At 40.9% G+C, this 18340-nt stretch overlaps 1 protein-coding gene across 9 annotated transcripts in view; it reads left to right on the top strand.

Moving 5' to 3' along the window:
• CFAP61 (cilia and flagella associated protein 61) overlaps nt 1-18340 on the top strand; it is a 276395-nt gene that overhangs the window by 85553 nt on the left and 172502 nt on the right. For all 9 annotated transcript variants that reach the window (XM_077871988.1, XM_077871992.1, XM_077871989.1 and 6 more), the window contains 3 exons: nt 3185-3363; nt 5160-5199; nt 8082-8221. In XM_077871988.1, coding sequence (XP_077728114.1) covers nt 3185-3363; nt 5160-5199; nt 8082-8221 — 359 coding nt within the window. The remainder of the gene's footprint in view (nt 1-3184; nt 3364-5159; nt 5200-8081; nt 8222-18340) is intronic.

Raw genomic sequence — 18340 nt, 5'->3', positions numbered from 1 at the left:
AGAATGCACCCTCTGTTTCCTGCTAGAAACCTAAGGATTCAGGTAGTTTGGCAGGGTTCTGTGGACCCTGCTTGGGATTTTGATTTTTTCCTAAGGAGCAGAGGAAGGCTTTGAAAATTTAAAGTGGGAGATTCACATGATCAGACTCTCATTTCCCAGTGGTGAGCACAGTTCTGAGCTTTTAGTGGATTCCCCAGCACCTCTTACAGATTTGGGATTCAACCTGAGAAGTCTGGAGAGCCCTTGAAGGAACAGGAGGCTGAGTCATCTCCATAGAGGTCCTGGGACACATTAACTGAACACTAATCCCAGACATCAGAATTCTGGGAGAGGGCCAGATTTTGGTACCTTTTCCTTCTCCAGATTCTGAACAATTAGGAAGTCTTCACAAAAGTCAGCTAAAGATAAAGGTGCCACTTTATTTTGGCTAAAGCTGAACTGGAGAACAAAGCATGGACCTGTAACAAGTGGATTTCCTATTTCCCCTACTGAATTCAGTGTACACACCTGGCTGGAGGCAGACTTCACCCTTGAAGCAGGATCTGCCCTCCTGGGCAAAGTGTGTGGAGGACAGGAGAGATCATACAATCAGGAGCAAGATGTGCAGCTAGGAAGAGAGTGCATCGGGCAGGCATGGGTCCATTTTCTGAATCTCACTTTAGCATATGCCTTGGAGCCCCACCCATATCATTCTGGCACTGTTCATTGCTCAGCTCCTAAGGTCGATGACTTCAGGTGCCTGGGTTTTCTCTGATGCTGTGCCTGTAGGCAGGTCAGAATATTTGGAGACCAGCCATCAGAAAATGACTGAAGGGAGTTGGAGAATCACTACCCTAGTTTCTTTGCCTCTTAGGTGGGACGGCTCTGAAATGTATTCTTCAGAGTGTCCCAGGGATCTTTGGGACTGAGTGGGACACTCTGCATTAGCGTCTTTCCTTCCTTGCCTCCCTTTCCCACTCACCTTGCAGAATTTCCTGGCATCTCTCCCCAAATGAACTTAGCTCAGAGTTTGCCTCTGAGAACACCCACACCAGGGCACTACCACGTCAGGCTCCAGGGAGGAGAGAAAGGCATGGAGCAGAGGGCAAGCCAGGCTCTATTTCTAACAGGTAGCTAGCTATTCCTATAGGGCCCCAAAGCAGAATGTGGATGTGGAGGAGGGGACAGGATGGTCCCTGCTTCATTAGACATACTGAAACCCCAGAGGGCATGTGGGTCAACAAGGTGGATTTGATGTCCTATGTTTATCTCCTCTCCTTTATGGAAAAAAAAAATCATGGAAATGACAATAAAGCAATAAGAAGGGCACAAATCCACAAAGAAAACAAGACTAGGAGAGGAGATATTAGAAAGTGAGCCCTTTCAAAATGTTGAGAATGAAGAAAATCGATGGAAGAGTTTACACTGGCTTAGCACAGTGGAGAAAGGAGAAAGTCCAGTAGTACTGTGAGGGAAGGGACTAGCAGAAAGCAGTGCCCTCTCTCCCTGTGTCCACAAAAGGCCTAGAGCCTGGGGCTTCCGGAAGGCAGGGTGAGGATGGGGCTGAAATGAGGGATCTGACAGTCTGCTATGTAGTGTTGGGGACACTAGAGTCCCTGCAGAAAGCACCTGGCTCCTCTACTGCTCTCAAGTGAAATAACCAGATGGTTGTTCTCTTTATCAATGGAACAGAAGCAGCTCCACATTCAGGTTCAGCCTGCACTGTGTGAGGCTGTGTAAAAGGGAAAGCAGAATACACAAAAGTAAGTGGAACTCTCCGTTTCAAATGGAGAAACCCCTATCCTCTCCTCCCACCATGTTCTCCAAATGCCAGAAGCCAGGTCTTTGTATTAATTTTTTTTATCACTATGGTAACAAATTACCATAAAACTAGTGGCTAAAACAACAGGAATTTATCATTATACAGCTCTGGGGGTGAGAAACCCCTAGCTGCACCGATGCTAAGATCCAGGTGCAGGTAGGACTCTGTTCATTCTGGAGGCTCAAAGGGAGAATCCATCCCTTTGCCTCTGCCAGCTTCTGGAAGCCACTTGTATTCCTTGGCATGTGATACCGTCCTCCATCTTCAAAGCTGGTAACATAGTATCTTCCAGTCCTTGACCCTCCTGCCTCTTTTTTACAAGGACCCTTCTGATTATATTGAGCCTGCCTAGATAATCCAAGATAATCTCCTTCTCTTACAGTCTTCACTTAATGACCTCTGCAAAGTCCCTGTTGCTCTGTAAAATTCACAGGTTCTGGGGACTGGGCCATGTACATTTGAGGGGCCACTGTTGTGCCTATCACAGTCTCCAAGAGCTATAGCACATATTCAGAAACGTGAGAGTAAATACCAAAGAAATGAGAAAGTTGAAAGGGCTAGCCCATGGGAAGAGGAATTGGAGGGACAGGGGACTCCAGATTTTCTTTTTAAGGTTTTAGTGCTGATAGTATTTTAGTGTTTGATTAAATGTTTGGATTTAATGTTTGGATTAAAAGAACTCTGAGATGAGCGGCCAGGGTGGCTCAGCGGTTTAGCGCCACCTTCAGCCCGGGGCCTTATCCTGAAGACTCTGGCTGAATTTTTCTATGTCCTAGATCGAGTCCCACATCAGGCTCCCTGCATGGAGCCTGCTTCTCCCTCTGCTTGTGTCTCTGTCTCTCGTGAATAAATAAATAAAATCTTAAAAAAAATAATAAAAGAAAAGGATCTCAGAATGAATCCTTTTCCTGTACTGAGCTAGAACACCTTCTCAGATGCCCCTAAAAGGTCTCGCCAATTGGACCTCCCTGGGCTCCACCTCATCACCAACTGCCCAAATAGTTCCAAGATCCAAAAATTTTTATAGCCCAAAATCACAGTGAAAACACTGGGAGACAGAGGTGTTCTGCCTATGGAATTGCTATGTGCATAATACAACCATACTCTAACTTGTACGGAGTGTTGCAGTTGAAATATGGATCCTATATGAAAGACCAACAAAACCATTTGTTTTCTGACCTTCATGTGAGGACTTCTTTCAATCCCTTTATAAATTTTGAATATTTCATTAAAAGGCCTGGCTCAGGATTATTTGTTTCAGGTGAGACTATAACATCTGTCCTAGGGAGACCATATAATGTAGAGATGATACAACCACTAGCCCATTAAATTGCAGAAGATGAATAGGATTTTCACTTGGATCCTCCTGTCTCCTTGCTCTAGGACATAGAAAAATTCAGCCAGCAGTCCACTGTGGGCGACACAGACTGCGATGGCAGCTATTCGAGCTTGGCATCCATGTTGCTGCCCAAGGAGACCAGCTACTTCCGCCCCACCTATAAGGGAGCCTCAGCTGCTTTTTGTATTCAGCTCTTTTGTATCGAGGAGAAATATGAAGCAAGGCAAGTACTGATCCCAGGTACCATGGCAGGAAGACTTTTCTTACAGCAGTGGCAGCCTAACATTTTAATCTTGGGGAGCCCATGGTTTCCAAACCAGGCCTTGCATTTTAATCTCCTGGGTTTGTTTGTTTGTTTGTTTGTTTCTTTTTTTTTTTTTCTTTAAAGTAGAGATTTCTGAGACCCAGTCCCAGAGGGTCTCAGAATAATATAATTTGGGCAAGGGCTGCAGAACCGGACTGCCCATATTTTGACTCACCTGTGTAACAGTTGGGGATTTGGGAAATCATCACTTTTGTAACCACATGCTGCTCTCCATTCTCTAAAGTTTGCATTTTGGGGGGAGGATGTGGAGTTAAGTGGTTGCTTGTCTGGAGTCTTTTGGTTGCAGGTATCAGACGATCCAACTGAAATGGCTTTTAAAAAACGGAATAATCACTTCATAGAACAAAGGATAAGTGCACTGATGGGATTGATTTTCAATGTGGCTTGATTCAAGATAATCCCATCAAGTTCCAGGTTTCTCTCTCTACCTCCTAACCTCTGGTTCCTTGCTGCTGGCCCCATTCTCAGAGGAGTATACTTTATGAGGGCCGAAAAAATAGATAGTGAGCTCAGGCTGTGTACCAGAAGCTAGTGAGGACTTCTTTATGGTTTGAGGCTGGCTTTCTAGCTAAAGCTCCATCAGACCTGATAAGACTGTGTACTCATTCCTGAGCTGATAGATGGGGCCAGGCCAGGCCATGGTGATCGCTTAGTCCTTTGTCTCATGCTCCCCTCCAGATTTGGGGCTGAAACCTTACCCAAAAGTAATCTGAGAGGGGGTTAGTGGGACTGAACAACAATCTGTGGCAACTGCTAGAAGAAGGAGGCATGGAGCCAGACAAAGCCTGGGTGCCCACCAGACCACTCAATCTCCCCATTTCCTATCTCCGTGTGTTCAGTGCATACTCCCATCTATAGTCTGGAAGTGGACCTTTGACCTCGATGCCTAGATTCGCATCTCCTTTAGAATTCCCACCTACTCCACCATTTTATTCACAAGATAATCTGGAAAAGGATAAAATTGCCCCATTTTGATAGACCAGAGGTTCTGGAGTATATTTTAGATGACCAAGAGTGCTCCCGGACATTTCTTTCTTAGAAAATGTATTTAAACATATTCCCAGTCTTCCAATCTCACTTAGAATTATGTTTTATTTGTACTCTTCTCCTCTTAAGTTTTCAATTTCTTTGGAAATCCTGGAAGTTGAAAAGGGAAATCTTTATTTTACTTATATTACAGACATCTAAAAAGCCTATAAGCCTTCCTAGATTTCTCGTGTGTATTTATTTTTCCCTGTGCATTCAGATATGATTGTGCTTAGAGACTTTTGAATTTTCAGACAGAAATTCGATGATCCGTTATGGTTTGCCTGTGACTATACATCCACAGCTGGCCAGAAGATCTCATGCATGAAAAAGATAAAAAGATCAGAGCTGCTTATAATATACCCATATCTCCCCAAAAAGCTCTAACAAAAGGGAGTGTCACAATGTGTCATAATGAGTATCTTGCTCTTTGAATATACAAATTATTAATTGCTATAATAATGTCTTTAGTTATAGAAAAATACTTCATTACTGAAATATGAAGCTTATGACTTTCTGCTACTTGATTAATGTTCAGCTAAACATAAATTCCAACTAGTGGTTGGCTGTCACTACCTGACAGGAAGAAAACCATCAATCTCCTTAAATATAGATTGATGCCCTTTTTGCTTGCACGTCAGTGACAATGCTTACTGTCTTGTTTACAGGTCACTGGACTTTATGAATTTTGTCTTCAGTCTTTTTCCTGTAAGTACATGCTGAATTTTGAGTAACATAATTGGTTTTGTGAGCTAAAAAAGTTACAGAAAAGTAAAATGCCATATTCACTCTCCAAACATGTATATTGTTATGAATGTTGAGGTTTTAATTGCTTCTGTGTTCTGAAAAATAAGGTTGAGTGACATACTGTGAACTCTTAAAAATATTGTCATTGCTGTTTTAATAGTTCCCTTTCAATGTATAATTTCTTTTAAGGATAGCCTTAACAGTTTTTTTAGTAGAATCAAATCACTAATAGAATGCTGGTAGTACATGAAAATGTCAGAAATGACACAAAAGTGGATTAGACTGCTATCTGACTTTATAGCTTACATTGGCTCAAAGAATTCTGAAACCATTATATTGCTTTTCTGATAGTAGGAAAGTAGGAATTTGTGGCTGACTTTCTGGTTGGCATTGCCCAACACAATCCCTGATGTGTAGGAGGCACTCAACCTACTACAATATGTTTGGTGAATGGGCCCCAGGCAAACAGACCAGTGCAAACAACATCCTCCATTCCTGTCCTCTTCCTCTATTTTTGTTTCATTGTTGTAAAGGGATGGAGATTCTAATCAATTTCTTATCACTTTCCTGGAGGGAAGAAAAGTGGGGAAGGAAGACAACTGAGGAACACATGGATTTTTATAAAGACTTTTTTCCATGCCTCGCCTAAGTCAAGTCAGTGACTAGACTTCTTCAGTTGGTTAATTCAAGCAAAATATCTATCGTCTTATTTTTCCTGATCCTCTTTCTACTGAGGCAAAAAACAAATATGGTCTAATTATGTTTCCTGAAGCCTATGTGATCATAGGTTGTATTTCCTCATTTTGTTAATATAATGAAGACTTGAAATAATGTTCTCCATTGTAATTTTTTGGGATTAATTTTAAGGCATTTTTAAGCTCATAAAGCAATGTAGATTACCCTAAGGTAGGATTTACAAAGCCAGTTCCCTCAGAGATGCACCAAAGTAATTTCCCTACATTTAAATTCATTCCTATTTTGAAGTCCATGTAAAGGCAGATCTTCAGCATGACAAAAACAGTGCTGGCTTTGAAAAGGTAAAAGACATACTTTTACAGTTGAATTCTATTTTATTTCAGGATCTAAGGAGAGAGGAACAAAATATCTTTATTATTCATCCTTAAATCCTTCAAATCTGAGTCAAAGCAATTCATTTTGGTCTCCTCCTCCCAGAGGAAACCAAACCATTGTATTGCTTTTTTGATAGTAGGAAAGTAGGAATTTGTGGCTGATTATCTGGTTGCCATTGCCCAACACAATCCCTGATGTGTAGGCGGCATTCAACCTACTACAATATGTTTGGTTTGCCCCAGGCAAACAGACCAGTGCAAACAACATCCTCCATTCCTGTCCTCTTCCTCTATTTTTGTTTCATTGTTGTAAAGGGATGGAGATTCTAATCAATTTCTTATCACTTTACTGGAGAGAAGAAAAGTGGGGAAGGAAGACAATTGAGGTACCACTGAGACTTGGTACAGATTCCTTGTTTTCAACTTGAATATTTTCAACAACGTGACTTTCAAGTTCCCCAAAAGGAGCTGTGTTATTTTGCTAGAAAGAAGGAAGATAAGGTCAAACAATGATTCACTTCTTTGGTTTGCCCAAATGTCCCCAGGGTTGTGGATTAGCACAAGTGATGCCTTCACAGGGTTCAGGAGGAGGCGAGATCCCAAAGGGACAAATTAGCTCTGGGAGGAGCAGGCGGTTCCTGCAGGCACCTGGCAGGGGGTCAAGTGCAAAGTTTGGAACACAACATCTAGGACAGCACTGTTCCATAGACAACAAATTTAAGCCACATAAGTAATTCTAAATATTCTAGCAGCCACATTAAAAAAAAAAAAAGTTTAAAAAAGTGATTTCACAGAGATGAAATCAATTTTAATAATACATTTTATTTAACTGAATATGGCCCAAATTTAATCATTTTAACATGTAATCAGTATGAAAAGTTATGGAGATATTTAACATTCCTTTTCCCAGTGTTTGAAATCTAAAATGTATATTACACCTGTAGCACATTTCAATATAAATGCTACATTTTCATCAAAAATATATGATATGTGTTTAGATTTCGTAAAATTTACAGTTGAATAAGTAGATTCATATACTCAAGTTATTCCAACATACATAGAACTTTTCCAATAACTGAATTGAGTATCAGTTTTTAATTTAAATTTTAAATTAATTAAAATGAAGTAAAATAAAAAACTCAGTTCCCCAGTCACACCAGGCCACATTCCTAAATGCCCAGTATCCAGATGTGGCTGCTGGTTCCCACTTTGGGCAATGCAGATCCCAGGGGTAAGTGGCAATTCTGAGGACATTTGGATCCTCCTTTGCCTACTAACTAAGCACACTTCCCAGGTTAAACACATCCTTAGATCTGTTCACCTAAATGAGATCATGTCATGATAAAATATGGATGTCCATTCACATATAATACAGGATTTTAGAGAAGAAAGGCCTGGAGCACAAGCCTCTCATCCCAGAAGAGGGGACCAAGGCTGGTGCTCTGTCACTTAGCAAGCCTAGAGCCTTGACTATGACACAGTGCTGCCTCATTTCCTTCAGGGTGCAAGCAAATTTGCCAGCACAAAGGACTTTACTTTCAAAAATGACTTCCACAAAAGAGCTATGCCGAATGGGTCCCATTGTTTACAATACTCATTTATTTAGGTTTCAGTCAGACTTGCAGAGATTTTCTCCATATGCTTGTAATTCCTCATCCACTTGAATTTCATATGATCACTTTCCAAATTATCAGAAAGTTGAACTTGAATACCCTGTCCTTTACACATTTTACTCCCTATTTTCCGGTGTGCCCTGGTCGCCAATCATGTTAGGACAAGAACTTCTGCATCATTTCTCTGCCACACCTCACCCCTGAGTTTGCCCTCATCCAGAACTTCGTGAAGATTGTACCCTTCAACAACTGTACTCTGGAGCAGGATCTCTATGTCTTCCATCGGGCTGGATTGCTCAAGTAAGTGGACATACATTTGGCCAAAAGAAAATCCATGAAATTAAAAAAAGAGAGAGAGAATGGAACAAGGAGCTTGCTACCATTTTAACTGAAAGATTTATTTTAAAAATTTTTTTATTGGTGGAGGGCTTGATCGAGTGAGTTTAACCAATACATTTAGGGAAAGAGTCATATTGAGAAGTTGCTTGTCCAGTCAGATATTTTTTGTCAATAAAAGACCATTTGATACCAAAATAGAAAAACTGACCCCCCCAAAAAAATGGCCACACTGTTTACATATGAAGAAAAACAAACAAAAAACAATGGATATTTAAAGCTCTTAAAATTGTGTGGCCCTGGTGGCTCAGTGGTTTAGTGCCGCCTTCAGCCCAGGGCGTGATCCTGGAGACTGGGGATCGAGTCCCACGTCAGGCTCCCTGCATGGAGCCTGCTTCTTCCTCTGCCTGTGTCTCTGCCTCTCTCTCTCTCTCTCTCTCTGTCTCTCGTGAATAAATAAATAAAATCTTAAAAAAAAAAAAAGTTAAGAAAAAAAAAAGCTCTTAAAATTTATCATTCATTGGGGGAAAGGAAGCCAAAACAAGAATGAGACATCATTTTCGATCAATTGGCAAGATATAAAATAGAGAAACATTCAATTCTAATGAGACAAATGTAGCAGTCATTGGACTGTAATTGACATGAAGTTCCAAAGGGCAGTTTGGCCAGAATGTTGCCAGTGGTTCATATCCTTCAACCCTTTAATTTCACTCTTAGAAATATATCTTAAAAACTGGTTGCAAAGATACAAACAAAAATTTATACATGAGAATTAAAGATATTGGAAATACTATAAATGTCCAATAGTAAGAGAATGTTTAAATACTTTATGGTAACTATATGAAGGAATTATAACTCTGCAATTCACTTACAGAATATTTATTTTATTTTTTTAAGAGATTTTATTTTTTCATGAGAGAGACAGAGAGAGACAGAGAGGCAGAGACACAGGCAGAGGGAGAAGCAGGCTCCATGCAGGGAGCCTCGATCCCGGGTCTCCAGGATCAGGCCCTGGGCTGAAGGCGGCGCTAAACCACTGAGCCACCCAGGCTGCCCTCACTTACAGAATATTTAATGATTGGAAAATTCTCAGAATTGTAATGCTAGGCTCATACCAAAATATAAAGCAGCATTTAAATATGACTTAAAGGGATCCCTGGGTGGCGCAGTGGTTTAGCGCCTGCCTTTGGCCCAGGGCGCGATCCTGGAGACCCGGGATTGAATCCCACGTCGGGCTCCCGGTGCATGGAGCCTGCTTCTCCCTCTGCCTATGTCTCTGCCTCTCTCTCTCTCTCTCTCTGTGTGACTATCATAAATAAATAAATAAAAAATTAAAAAAATATATGACTTAAATTTTTTTAAGGTTTTATTTATTCATGAGAGACACAGAGCAAGCAGAGACATAGGCAGAGGGAGAAACTGGCTTTCTGCAGTGAGTCTGATGTGGGGATCCCTAGGATCCCAAGATCACTCCCTGAGCCGAAGGCGACACTCAATCACTGAGCCACCCAGGGGTCCCTATGATTTAAATTTCTACAGAAAGAAAACACATGAATAAAATAGCGTAAAAGGAAACGTGCAAGTGTGATACTATTCTGTGCCACCCAGACCCCTCTTGTTCCAGACTAAAGAATTCATTTTCTAACTGTGCAATGTGTGAGCATCAGCAGCTTGAAGCTGAGTCCCCCTTGAAAAGAGATTGCCCTGGACTGAAGAGCAGGGTTTTGCCCAACACCTGCCCCTCTCAAGGGCAGCCTGCATCTAGGGACTAGTCTTGGGCAGGAGGAGAGGGAGGACATGCAGTATAAAATGTCACTAGCTCCCTGCCTCAAGGAGGGGTAATTCTGAAGGGTCTTCCCAGGGCCAGAACTCCCAATGGGATCAGCTAGTGTTTGTTGTAACCCTACTGCTTGCAGTCTGATCTCTCCCTGTGTCCTGTCCTGTTTCTGTCACTCCTTACAGGGATGGAAGGTCCTAAGAGCTCACCCCAAGAAATCCCAGCATGTAGAGCTCTGTGTGAGCTGCCTGGCTGCCTCCCAGGGAAGGAGGCCTAGAACACTAGAAGTGGCCAATAATTGACCCTTGGTGGTAGTAGGAGCATCAGGGATGATTTTTAATTCCCTTCTTTACGTTGCCTAAAATTTGGAATTCTATACCTAGCTTGAGTACTGCCTAGGATTCTTTTGCTGGCAAGTAGTAGAAACCCATCCAATTTGCTTAAGTAACTGGAGAATTTATTACTACACAGAGTCCAGTGAAGAATCCATGGTGATGCTAGTTTCCTGGAGGGTTTAGCTAGCCCTGTTTGATCTGTCTCTTCCAGGCTGACCCTTTTCAGACCAGTGGTTCCTCTGCGGTTGTAGGATGGGTGAGGTAGCCTTAGACCTTTTATCACTTCAAGTCCCTTGGGGAAGGAGTGATGGGTATACTTCTGTTCAGAAGCCCCAACACAAAAGTCTGTTTGCCTGTCATCAGTCGGCTCAGATTATGTCCTGTGCTGACCCATCACTGGGCCAGAAGCTGCTGGCTGGTATCATTTAGGTCTATTCCCGGAGCTCAGGAGTAGGAGGGATGCATTGTCAGACACAAATCTGGGGATATTGCTGAAGAAAAGGACAGTTGAGTTGCTCTCCACAGCTCTTTCAGGACAGGATCATCTCTATCAAAGAAAATGAACAGTATTAGTGTGATAGAAATAATATCAATGCTTTGCATTTTCTTTTTTTTGTTTGTTTTCAAGAATTTTTTTAAATAATAAATTTATTTTTTATTGGTGTTCAATTTTCCAACATACAGAATAACACCTAGTGCTCATCCCATCAAGTGCCCCTCTCAGTGCCCGTCACCCATTTACCCCCACCCCCCGCCCTCCTCCCCTTCCACCACCCCTAGTTCGTTTCCCAGAGTTAGGAGTCTTCATGTTCTGTCTCCCTTTCTGATATTTCCTACCCATTTCTTCTCCCTTCCCTTCTATTTCCTTTCACTATTATTTATATTTCCCAAATGAATGAGAACATATGTTTGTCCTTCTCCGATTGACTTACTTCACTCAGCATAATACCCTCCAGTTCCATCCACGTTGAAGCAAATGGTGGGTATTTGTCGTTTCTAATGACTGAGTAATATTCCATTGTATACATAAACCACATCTTCTTTATCCATTCATCTTTCGTTGGACACCGAGGCTCCTTCCACAGTTAGGCTATTGTGGACATTGCTGCTATAAACATCGGGGTGCAGGTGTCCCGGCATTTCATTGCATCTGTATCTTTGGGGTAAATCCCCAGCAGTGCAATTGCTGGGTCGTAGGGCAGGTTTGCGTTTTCTATAATTTACCTTTTTCAAGGTAAGGTCTTATACATGAAGTCTTATTCTTACAAGGTATTATAGAGCTCATCAAACTGTGCATTTAAAATGGGTGCATTTGGGGGCATCTGGGTGGCTCAGTGGTTGAGTGTCTGCCTTTGGCTCAGGTCATGATCCCGGGGTCCTGGGATCAAGTCCTGCATCAGGCTCCCTGCAGGGGACAGGTCCTGTCTCTGCCTTTCTCTGTGTGTCTCTCTTGAATAAATAAATAGAATCTTAAAAAAATAAAATAAAATAAAATAAAATAAAATAAAATAAAATAAAATAAAATAAAATAAAATAAAATAAAATAATAAAATAAAAAAGTGCATTTTTATAGAATGTAAATAAGATCTCAGTAAACTTGCTGCAAAATCTTAGGACAAAGGGATTGGTGGAGTAGTTTCAGAGAGCTTTTTCTATAATTCATATAATAGCCTTTTAAGTGAAACTTTGAGAAACATCCTAAATGATCACTGTGTATTTGGAGACTGGCTAGATGAATTTTGGCATATTTATTCAGCACATTACTATGCAGATTTTAAAGAAATAGAAATAAACTTATATATCCTATATGGAATGATGTCTAGGATGGTGAGAGAAGCCAGGAGTCAAACAGTATACACTACAAACAGTAAACACTATAATAGTTATAGTACTGATAGCTTACATGTATGGAAGGTTTGTAGTATTTTGGTCACTTTCTTAATCACTTTCTGTGTATCAATATGTGCAGTGACATTATTAGCTAGGTACCATTATTATCATCCGTATCTTACAGGTTAGGAAACAGACTTAGAGAGGTTAAGTAATTAGCCCAAAGAATACTCAACAGCAAGTGGCAGAGCTCAAATTAAAACTAAGGCAGTTAGGGGCATCTGGGTGGCTCAGTGAGTTAAATGTCCAACTCATGATTCAGCCCAGGTCATGATCTCCCTGGGTTGAGAGATTGAACCCCACATTGGGCTCTGCACACAACAGTGCATCTGCTTGAGATTCTCTCTCTCCCTCTCCCCTTGCCTCTCTCCACCCTGCTCTCACAGGCTCACTCTTTCTGTTTCAAAAAAAAAAAAAAAAAAAAAACCTAAGACAGTTAGCTTCCAGATTCAACTCATCACCACTTCACATATTGCTCTCTATTGCTCTCTTTACTATGTTTTCAGGCAAAGCAACAGAGAAACCCCAAAACACAGTGGCTTGAGCCAGACAGAAACTCTACCTCTCTCACAGGGTAGTGCAGACGTGAGCAGAGCAGCAGCCTTTACCCCATGAAATTACACAGGGCACCCAGGTTCCTTCTCTTACTGCTTCTTCATTTGGTAGACTAAGCGTGTTTACCTAACATCTGCATAATGAGTCAAGGGGTCTGTGAATCTGGATGGATAGAAAAACTTCATCTTTATTTTACTAACCTCAAATTGAACTGTAGTGCATGCTTCCATTGTGAATGGAAGCAACAAGCCTCTGGGGTGTTTGTGAAACCATGACTTTGTAACCATAGAAATCATGGATATTTTCATATCATGTTACAGTTGTTCCAGGTATCTCAAAATATGTATGCACATCCTGCTTTGAAATTTCTCTGGGTTTATTCTAACTAGACCTTGTTATGTAATGCATTAATTTGGAGGCATAGATGTTACTAAAACACACATTTTCAAACATTTTGTTAACTTTATTTCAATATAATTCATTATCTTTTATTTTACATATTTAAAAACATTAGTCTGAACAGGGGTGTAGCATCACCAGACTATCAAAGGGGTCCATGGCATGGCACACAAAATTTCTAGATGGAGCAGGCTCTTTTCCTGCTCCATGAGAATGCTTTGAGCTGGCTCAGAACAACATAGCCATATTTTCAGCCCATGGAGAAAGATAGGAAGAAAAATGAAGAAATGCTTCTCTTTCATGGAACTTACATCACTTCTGTGCACAGTCTATGGTCAGGAAGTTGGTTGCATGGCCCTATCTAGATGCAAGGGAGACTGAGGGTCTGTCTCTGACAGGCTGGATGTGTGCCCAGAGTTGGTTCCATTATTAAAAAGGTCGGGGTGGGGAGATCCCTGGGTGGCTCAGCGGTTTAGCGCCTGCCTTTGGCCCAGGGCGTGATCCTGGAGTCCCGGGATCAAGTCCCACATCGGGCTCCTGGCATGGAGCCTGCTTCTCCCTTTGCCTGTGTCTCTGCCTCTCTCTATATGTCTATCATGAATAAATAAATAAATAAAATCTTTAAAAAAAATAAAAATAAAAAGGTGGGGGAAGAATGCTATGAACCCATCATGTCTAATTTTTATCTCACACATATATAGAAGCTCTAGAAAGGTATACGGGACTTAATTAATCTTACTAATCTCATGTACATAAGACTTCATTAACCTGAGGAGCAGAACCAGGAGGTTGGGTATGCTGGTGACTTACTTTTTGCTTTATATTTATTGGTGCTGCTTGATTTTTCTTTCATTAATAGCCTTTTTTTCAGCCATTTTAGGCTTAGGGCAACACTGAGCAGAAAGTACAGAGAGTTCCTACATACCTCTTCTCTCTCTCTCCCTAGACTCTCCATCAGTTTACATCCCGCACCAGAGTTAGGCCATTAATTACCATTGATGAACCTATATCATTACCACCCAAAGTCAGTTTACATTGGGGTTTTAGTCTTTCTGTTGTATCTGTGGGTTTTGCCAAATACATAAAGACTGTATCCACTATTTTAGTATCCTACAGAGTAGTTTCTAAAAATCTTCTGGCTCTACCTCTTTCATCCCTCTCTCTTTCCCTACAACCTCTGGCAACCACTGATCTATTTCCTGTTTCTAGTAAAAAGTTTTGTCTCCAGTTTTGCCTTTTCCAGAGTGTCCTATGGTTGGAATCATAAAGTATGTAGCCTTTGCAAATTGGCCTTTTTCACTTAGTAATATACATTTTAAGGTTTATCCATATCTTGATAGTTAATTTCTTTTATAGTGCTAAATTATATTCCATTGTCTAGGTGTAGCATAGTTTATTTATTCATCCACATACTGAAGAACATCTTAGTTACTTTTAAGTTTGAGCAATTATGAATAAAGCTTCTATAAACATTTGTGTGCAGGTCTTTGTGTGGTTGTAAGTTTTCAGCTGATTTGAGTATATACCAAGGAGCACAAGTTTGAGTGATATGGTAAGAATGTTTAGTTTTGTGTAAACTACCACACTATCTTCCAAAGTGGCCATACCATTCTGCATTCCACGAGGCATGAATGAGAGTTCCTGTTGCCCCACAAATTCACCAGCTTTGGTACTGTCAATGTTTTGAATTTCCACCTTTCTAATAGGTGTGTAGTGGTAACTTGTTGTTTTCATTTGTAATTGCATAATGATGTATGGTATTGAGCATCTTTTCATATGCTATTTGCCATTTGTAGGTCTACTTTGGTAACATCTGTACAGATCTTTTATGTATTTTTAAATTGAGTTGTTCATTTCTGTTTGATTTTTGAAAAATCATGGGCATGCATTACTTCTATAATAGAAAATCTAGTTATTTTTATGTATACTGATATTTAAATTTTTATTATGACTCATGTAGAACTTTCATTAAAATGTACTTTATGTTGTCTACATTCTTAAATAGAGTGTGTTGGTGACATTTCCTTATGACTTGGGATTCTCTCTGAATAAATACACACTGGAGATGGAGGAAAATCAGATGACTCAGGGTCATGAATGGGTTATGGGTCTGGCTGTAGTCATGGCCTTGTTCTCAGTGGCTTCATTACTTAATTCATATTCTTTTTTCTCTCTCTTCTGCTATGACTTATTTTGCTTTTATTAAAAATTTAATTTAATTTAATGAGACTTTCAACACTTGCCTGGAAATTAGTTGTGGTTACAGCAAAGCCCTTGTTTCTCCTTGTACTTTGTACCCATTTGCAGTGTCAGCTTCATTTTTTTAAATCTCTCACATATGAAGTTGGAGCTAGTCATGTACACCTGGGTTCCTTTCTGGAAAATTGAAGTCTCACATGCCAAGGTAGTTTTTGTATTCTTAGAAAATCATGATCTTTTGTCACTGTTCCCATCTGAACCCTCATCAATAACCTTCCTCTGTTCCTCTGTGAATTTTGTAGCCAACCAGCTGCCACTCTACACTGCTTCTCAGCTTGTCCATGCATGTAGCTCCTTTGTGCTATTCCTCTTGTTCCCATATCCCTTTCCACATAGAATGTGTTCCTGGTTGTGTGGGGACAGACATCCCTCAAAGCCCACATGTTTGTCACCATCACCATGTTCCTTTTGTGGACATGGCACCAGACCATGGTTTTCTAGAGAAAGCTTAAACCTTTTATTTTTATTTTTTCATTTTAATTTTAATTCCAAATAGTTAACATATAGCCTCATATTAGTTTCCGGTGTACAATATAATGATTCAACAATTCCATACACCTGGAATTGTTGCTCATCATGACAAGTACCTTCCTTAATCTCCATCACCTATTTCACCCCTCCTTCTGCCTCCCCTCTGGCAACCATATGTTTGTTCTCTATAGTTAAGAGTCTGTTTCTTGGTTTGTTTCTGTCTCTCTCTTTTTTTCTTTGCTCATTTGTTTTGTTTCCTAGATTCCACGTAAGTGAAATCATATGGTATTTGTCTTTCTCTGACTGTTTTGCTCTAGCTCCATCCATGTTGTTATACATTCAAGATTTCATTCTTTTTATGGCTATATAATACTCCATTGTATACTACATCTTTATTCATTCATCAATCGATGGACACTTGGACTGCTTCCATAGTTTGGCTATTGCAAATAATGCTGCAGTAAACATTGGGGTGCATGTATCCCTTTGAATTAGTGTTTTTATATCTTTTGGGTAAATGCCCAGTAGTATAATTACTGGATTGTAAGGCAGTTTTATTTTATTTTTAAAAAGATTTTATTTATTTATTCGTGAGTGACGGGGGGGGGGGGGCGGGGGTGGGCAGCAGGAGAAGCAGGCTCCATGCAAGGAGCCTGACATGGGACTCGATCCCAGGTCTCCAGGATCACACCCCGGGCTGCAGGTGGTGCTAAACCGCTGCGCCACCGGGGCTGCCCTATTTTTACTTTTTTGAGGAAACGTCATACTGTTTTCCACAGTAGCTGCACCAGCTAGTATTCCCACCAGCAGTGTAAGGGGGTTTCCCTTTCTCCACATCCTTGCTAACACCTGTTGTTTCTTGTGTTATTGATTTTAGCCATTTAGATTTTTTCTTTAATTATTTATTTTAGGGACACCTGGGTGGCTCAGTGTTTGAGCATCTGCCTTTGGCTCAGGTCATGATCCTGGGGTCCTGGGATCAAGTCTTGCATTGGGATCCCCACAGGGAGCCTACTTCTACCTCTATGTTTCTGCCTCTCTTTCTGTGTCTCTCATGAATAAATTTAAAAATCTTTTAAAAATTCTATATTTTAACTAAATTATAAGCACAAAGAGCTTTTTTTAGAGAGATCACACATTTAATGTTAAACCTGGTAGTTTTGCCTGTCAGGATTGCTAAGCTCCTACAGGGAATATGATCTCAAAAACTTCCTTCTTTCCTATGCTTTAAAATTTTTTAATTGTTATTATTATTATTATTTTTATTTTTAGAGAGAGCAAGAGCACGTGTGCACATATAAGCATGTGTGGGCATGCAAGTCGGGGGTGGGGAGGGGCAGAGGGAGAGAGAGAATCTTAAGTATTCTCCATGCTGAGTGTGGAGCCTGCTGTAGGGCTCAGTCTCACAGCCCTGAGATCAAGACCTAAGCTGAAATCAAGAGTCAGACACTTAATGGACTGAGCCACCCAGGCACCCCATTCCTCTGCTCGTTTTAAAAACCCCTGTACTCAGGGCACTTAGCTGACTTGGTCAGTAGAGCATGTGACTCTTGAGCTTAGGATTGTGAGTTCAAGCCCTATGCTGGGCCTAGAGCTTGCTTTAAAAAACACAAAAAAACTGAAAGCAACAAGGATATCCTTCAACAAGTGAATGTATAAAAACCCCTGCAAGCCCTTCAGGCAGCTAAGCTTGATTGGATGAGAAGGAGGAAGCCTGCCTGAAGATGTTTCTACAAAATATGAAGGAAAGACAAACTCACACTCTTACCCCTAGGAGATATTTGTATTTTTAAAACATGATTGGTGTTAAAGTATGAGTTTGGAGGAATTTCATATCTTAAAAAATGCGGTTCAGAAATGTGAGTATGGGAGTGACCTCCCCAAAATCCAGCTGTCATCTCTAAATAACCCCTGGCATCAGTTTTCCTAAGGTGATGCTGCCTTTCCAGGGCTTCCCTTTTCTGCCCCTTCTTTCCCAGAATATTCTCTAAAAATTCCAGGATGTTTTTATTGTCACTTCTGTGCACTGATGCCTGCACCTCAGCCAGGAGTACAGGAGGGGGCTGGGGGCAGCACCGATGTCCCTGTAGGCCTAGGCCTGTGCGGTGAAGCTCTGTGACACATGTCCTTCTTATCTGTGACAGGCTCATTGGGCTTTTAGTATGTAAGGATTTAACAAGGGTTTGTTTGTCCCTGTTGTCGAGAAGACCATCCAGGGGTGGCTGGCAGCTCCACAAGGCTGGCACAGACATGTCATCTTGCACCCTCCACCCCCCTGCTAGCCCCACAACACATTGCTTTCCATGTCAGATTTACCTCAATTTACTTAAGGGGAACTCTTATTTCATATGCTGTTCAGTTCTACTTCACGCACGGTCCGTGGATCAGCAGCCTCTA

The sequence above is a fragment of the Canis aureus genome, chromosome 26 (assembly GCF_053574225.1).
Source record: "Canis aureus isolate CA01 chromosome 26, VMU_Caureus_v.1.0, whole genome shotgun sequence".
Taxonomy (NCBI): domain Eukaryota; kingdom Metazoa; phylum Chordata; class Mammalia; order Carnivora; family Canidae; genus Canis; species Canis aureus.
This window is presented reverse-complemented; position numbering and strand designations above follow the sequence as displayed.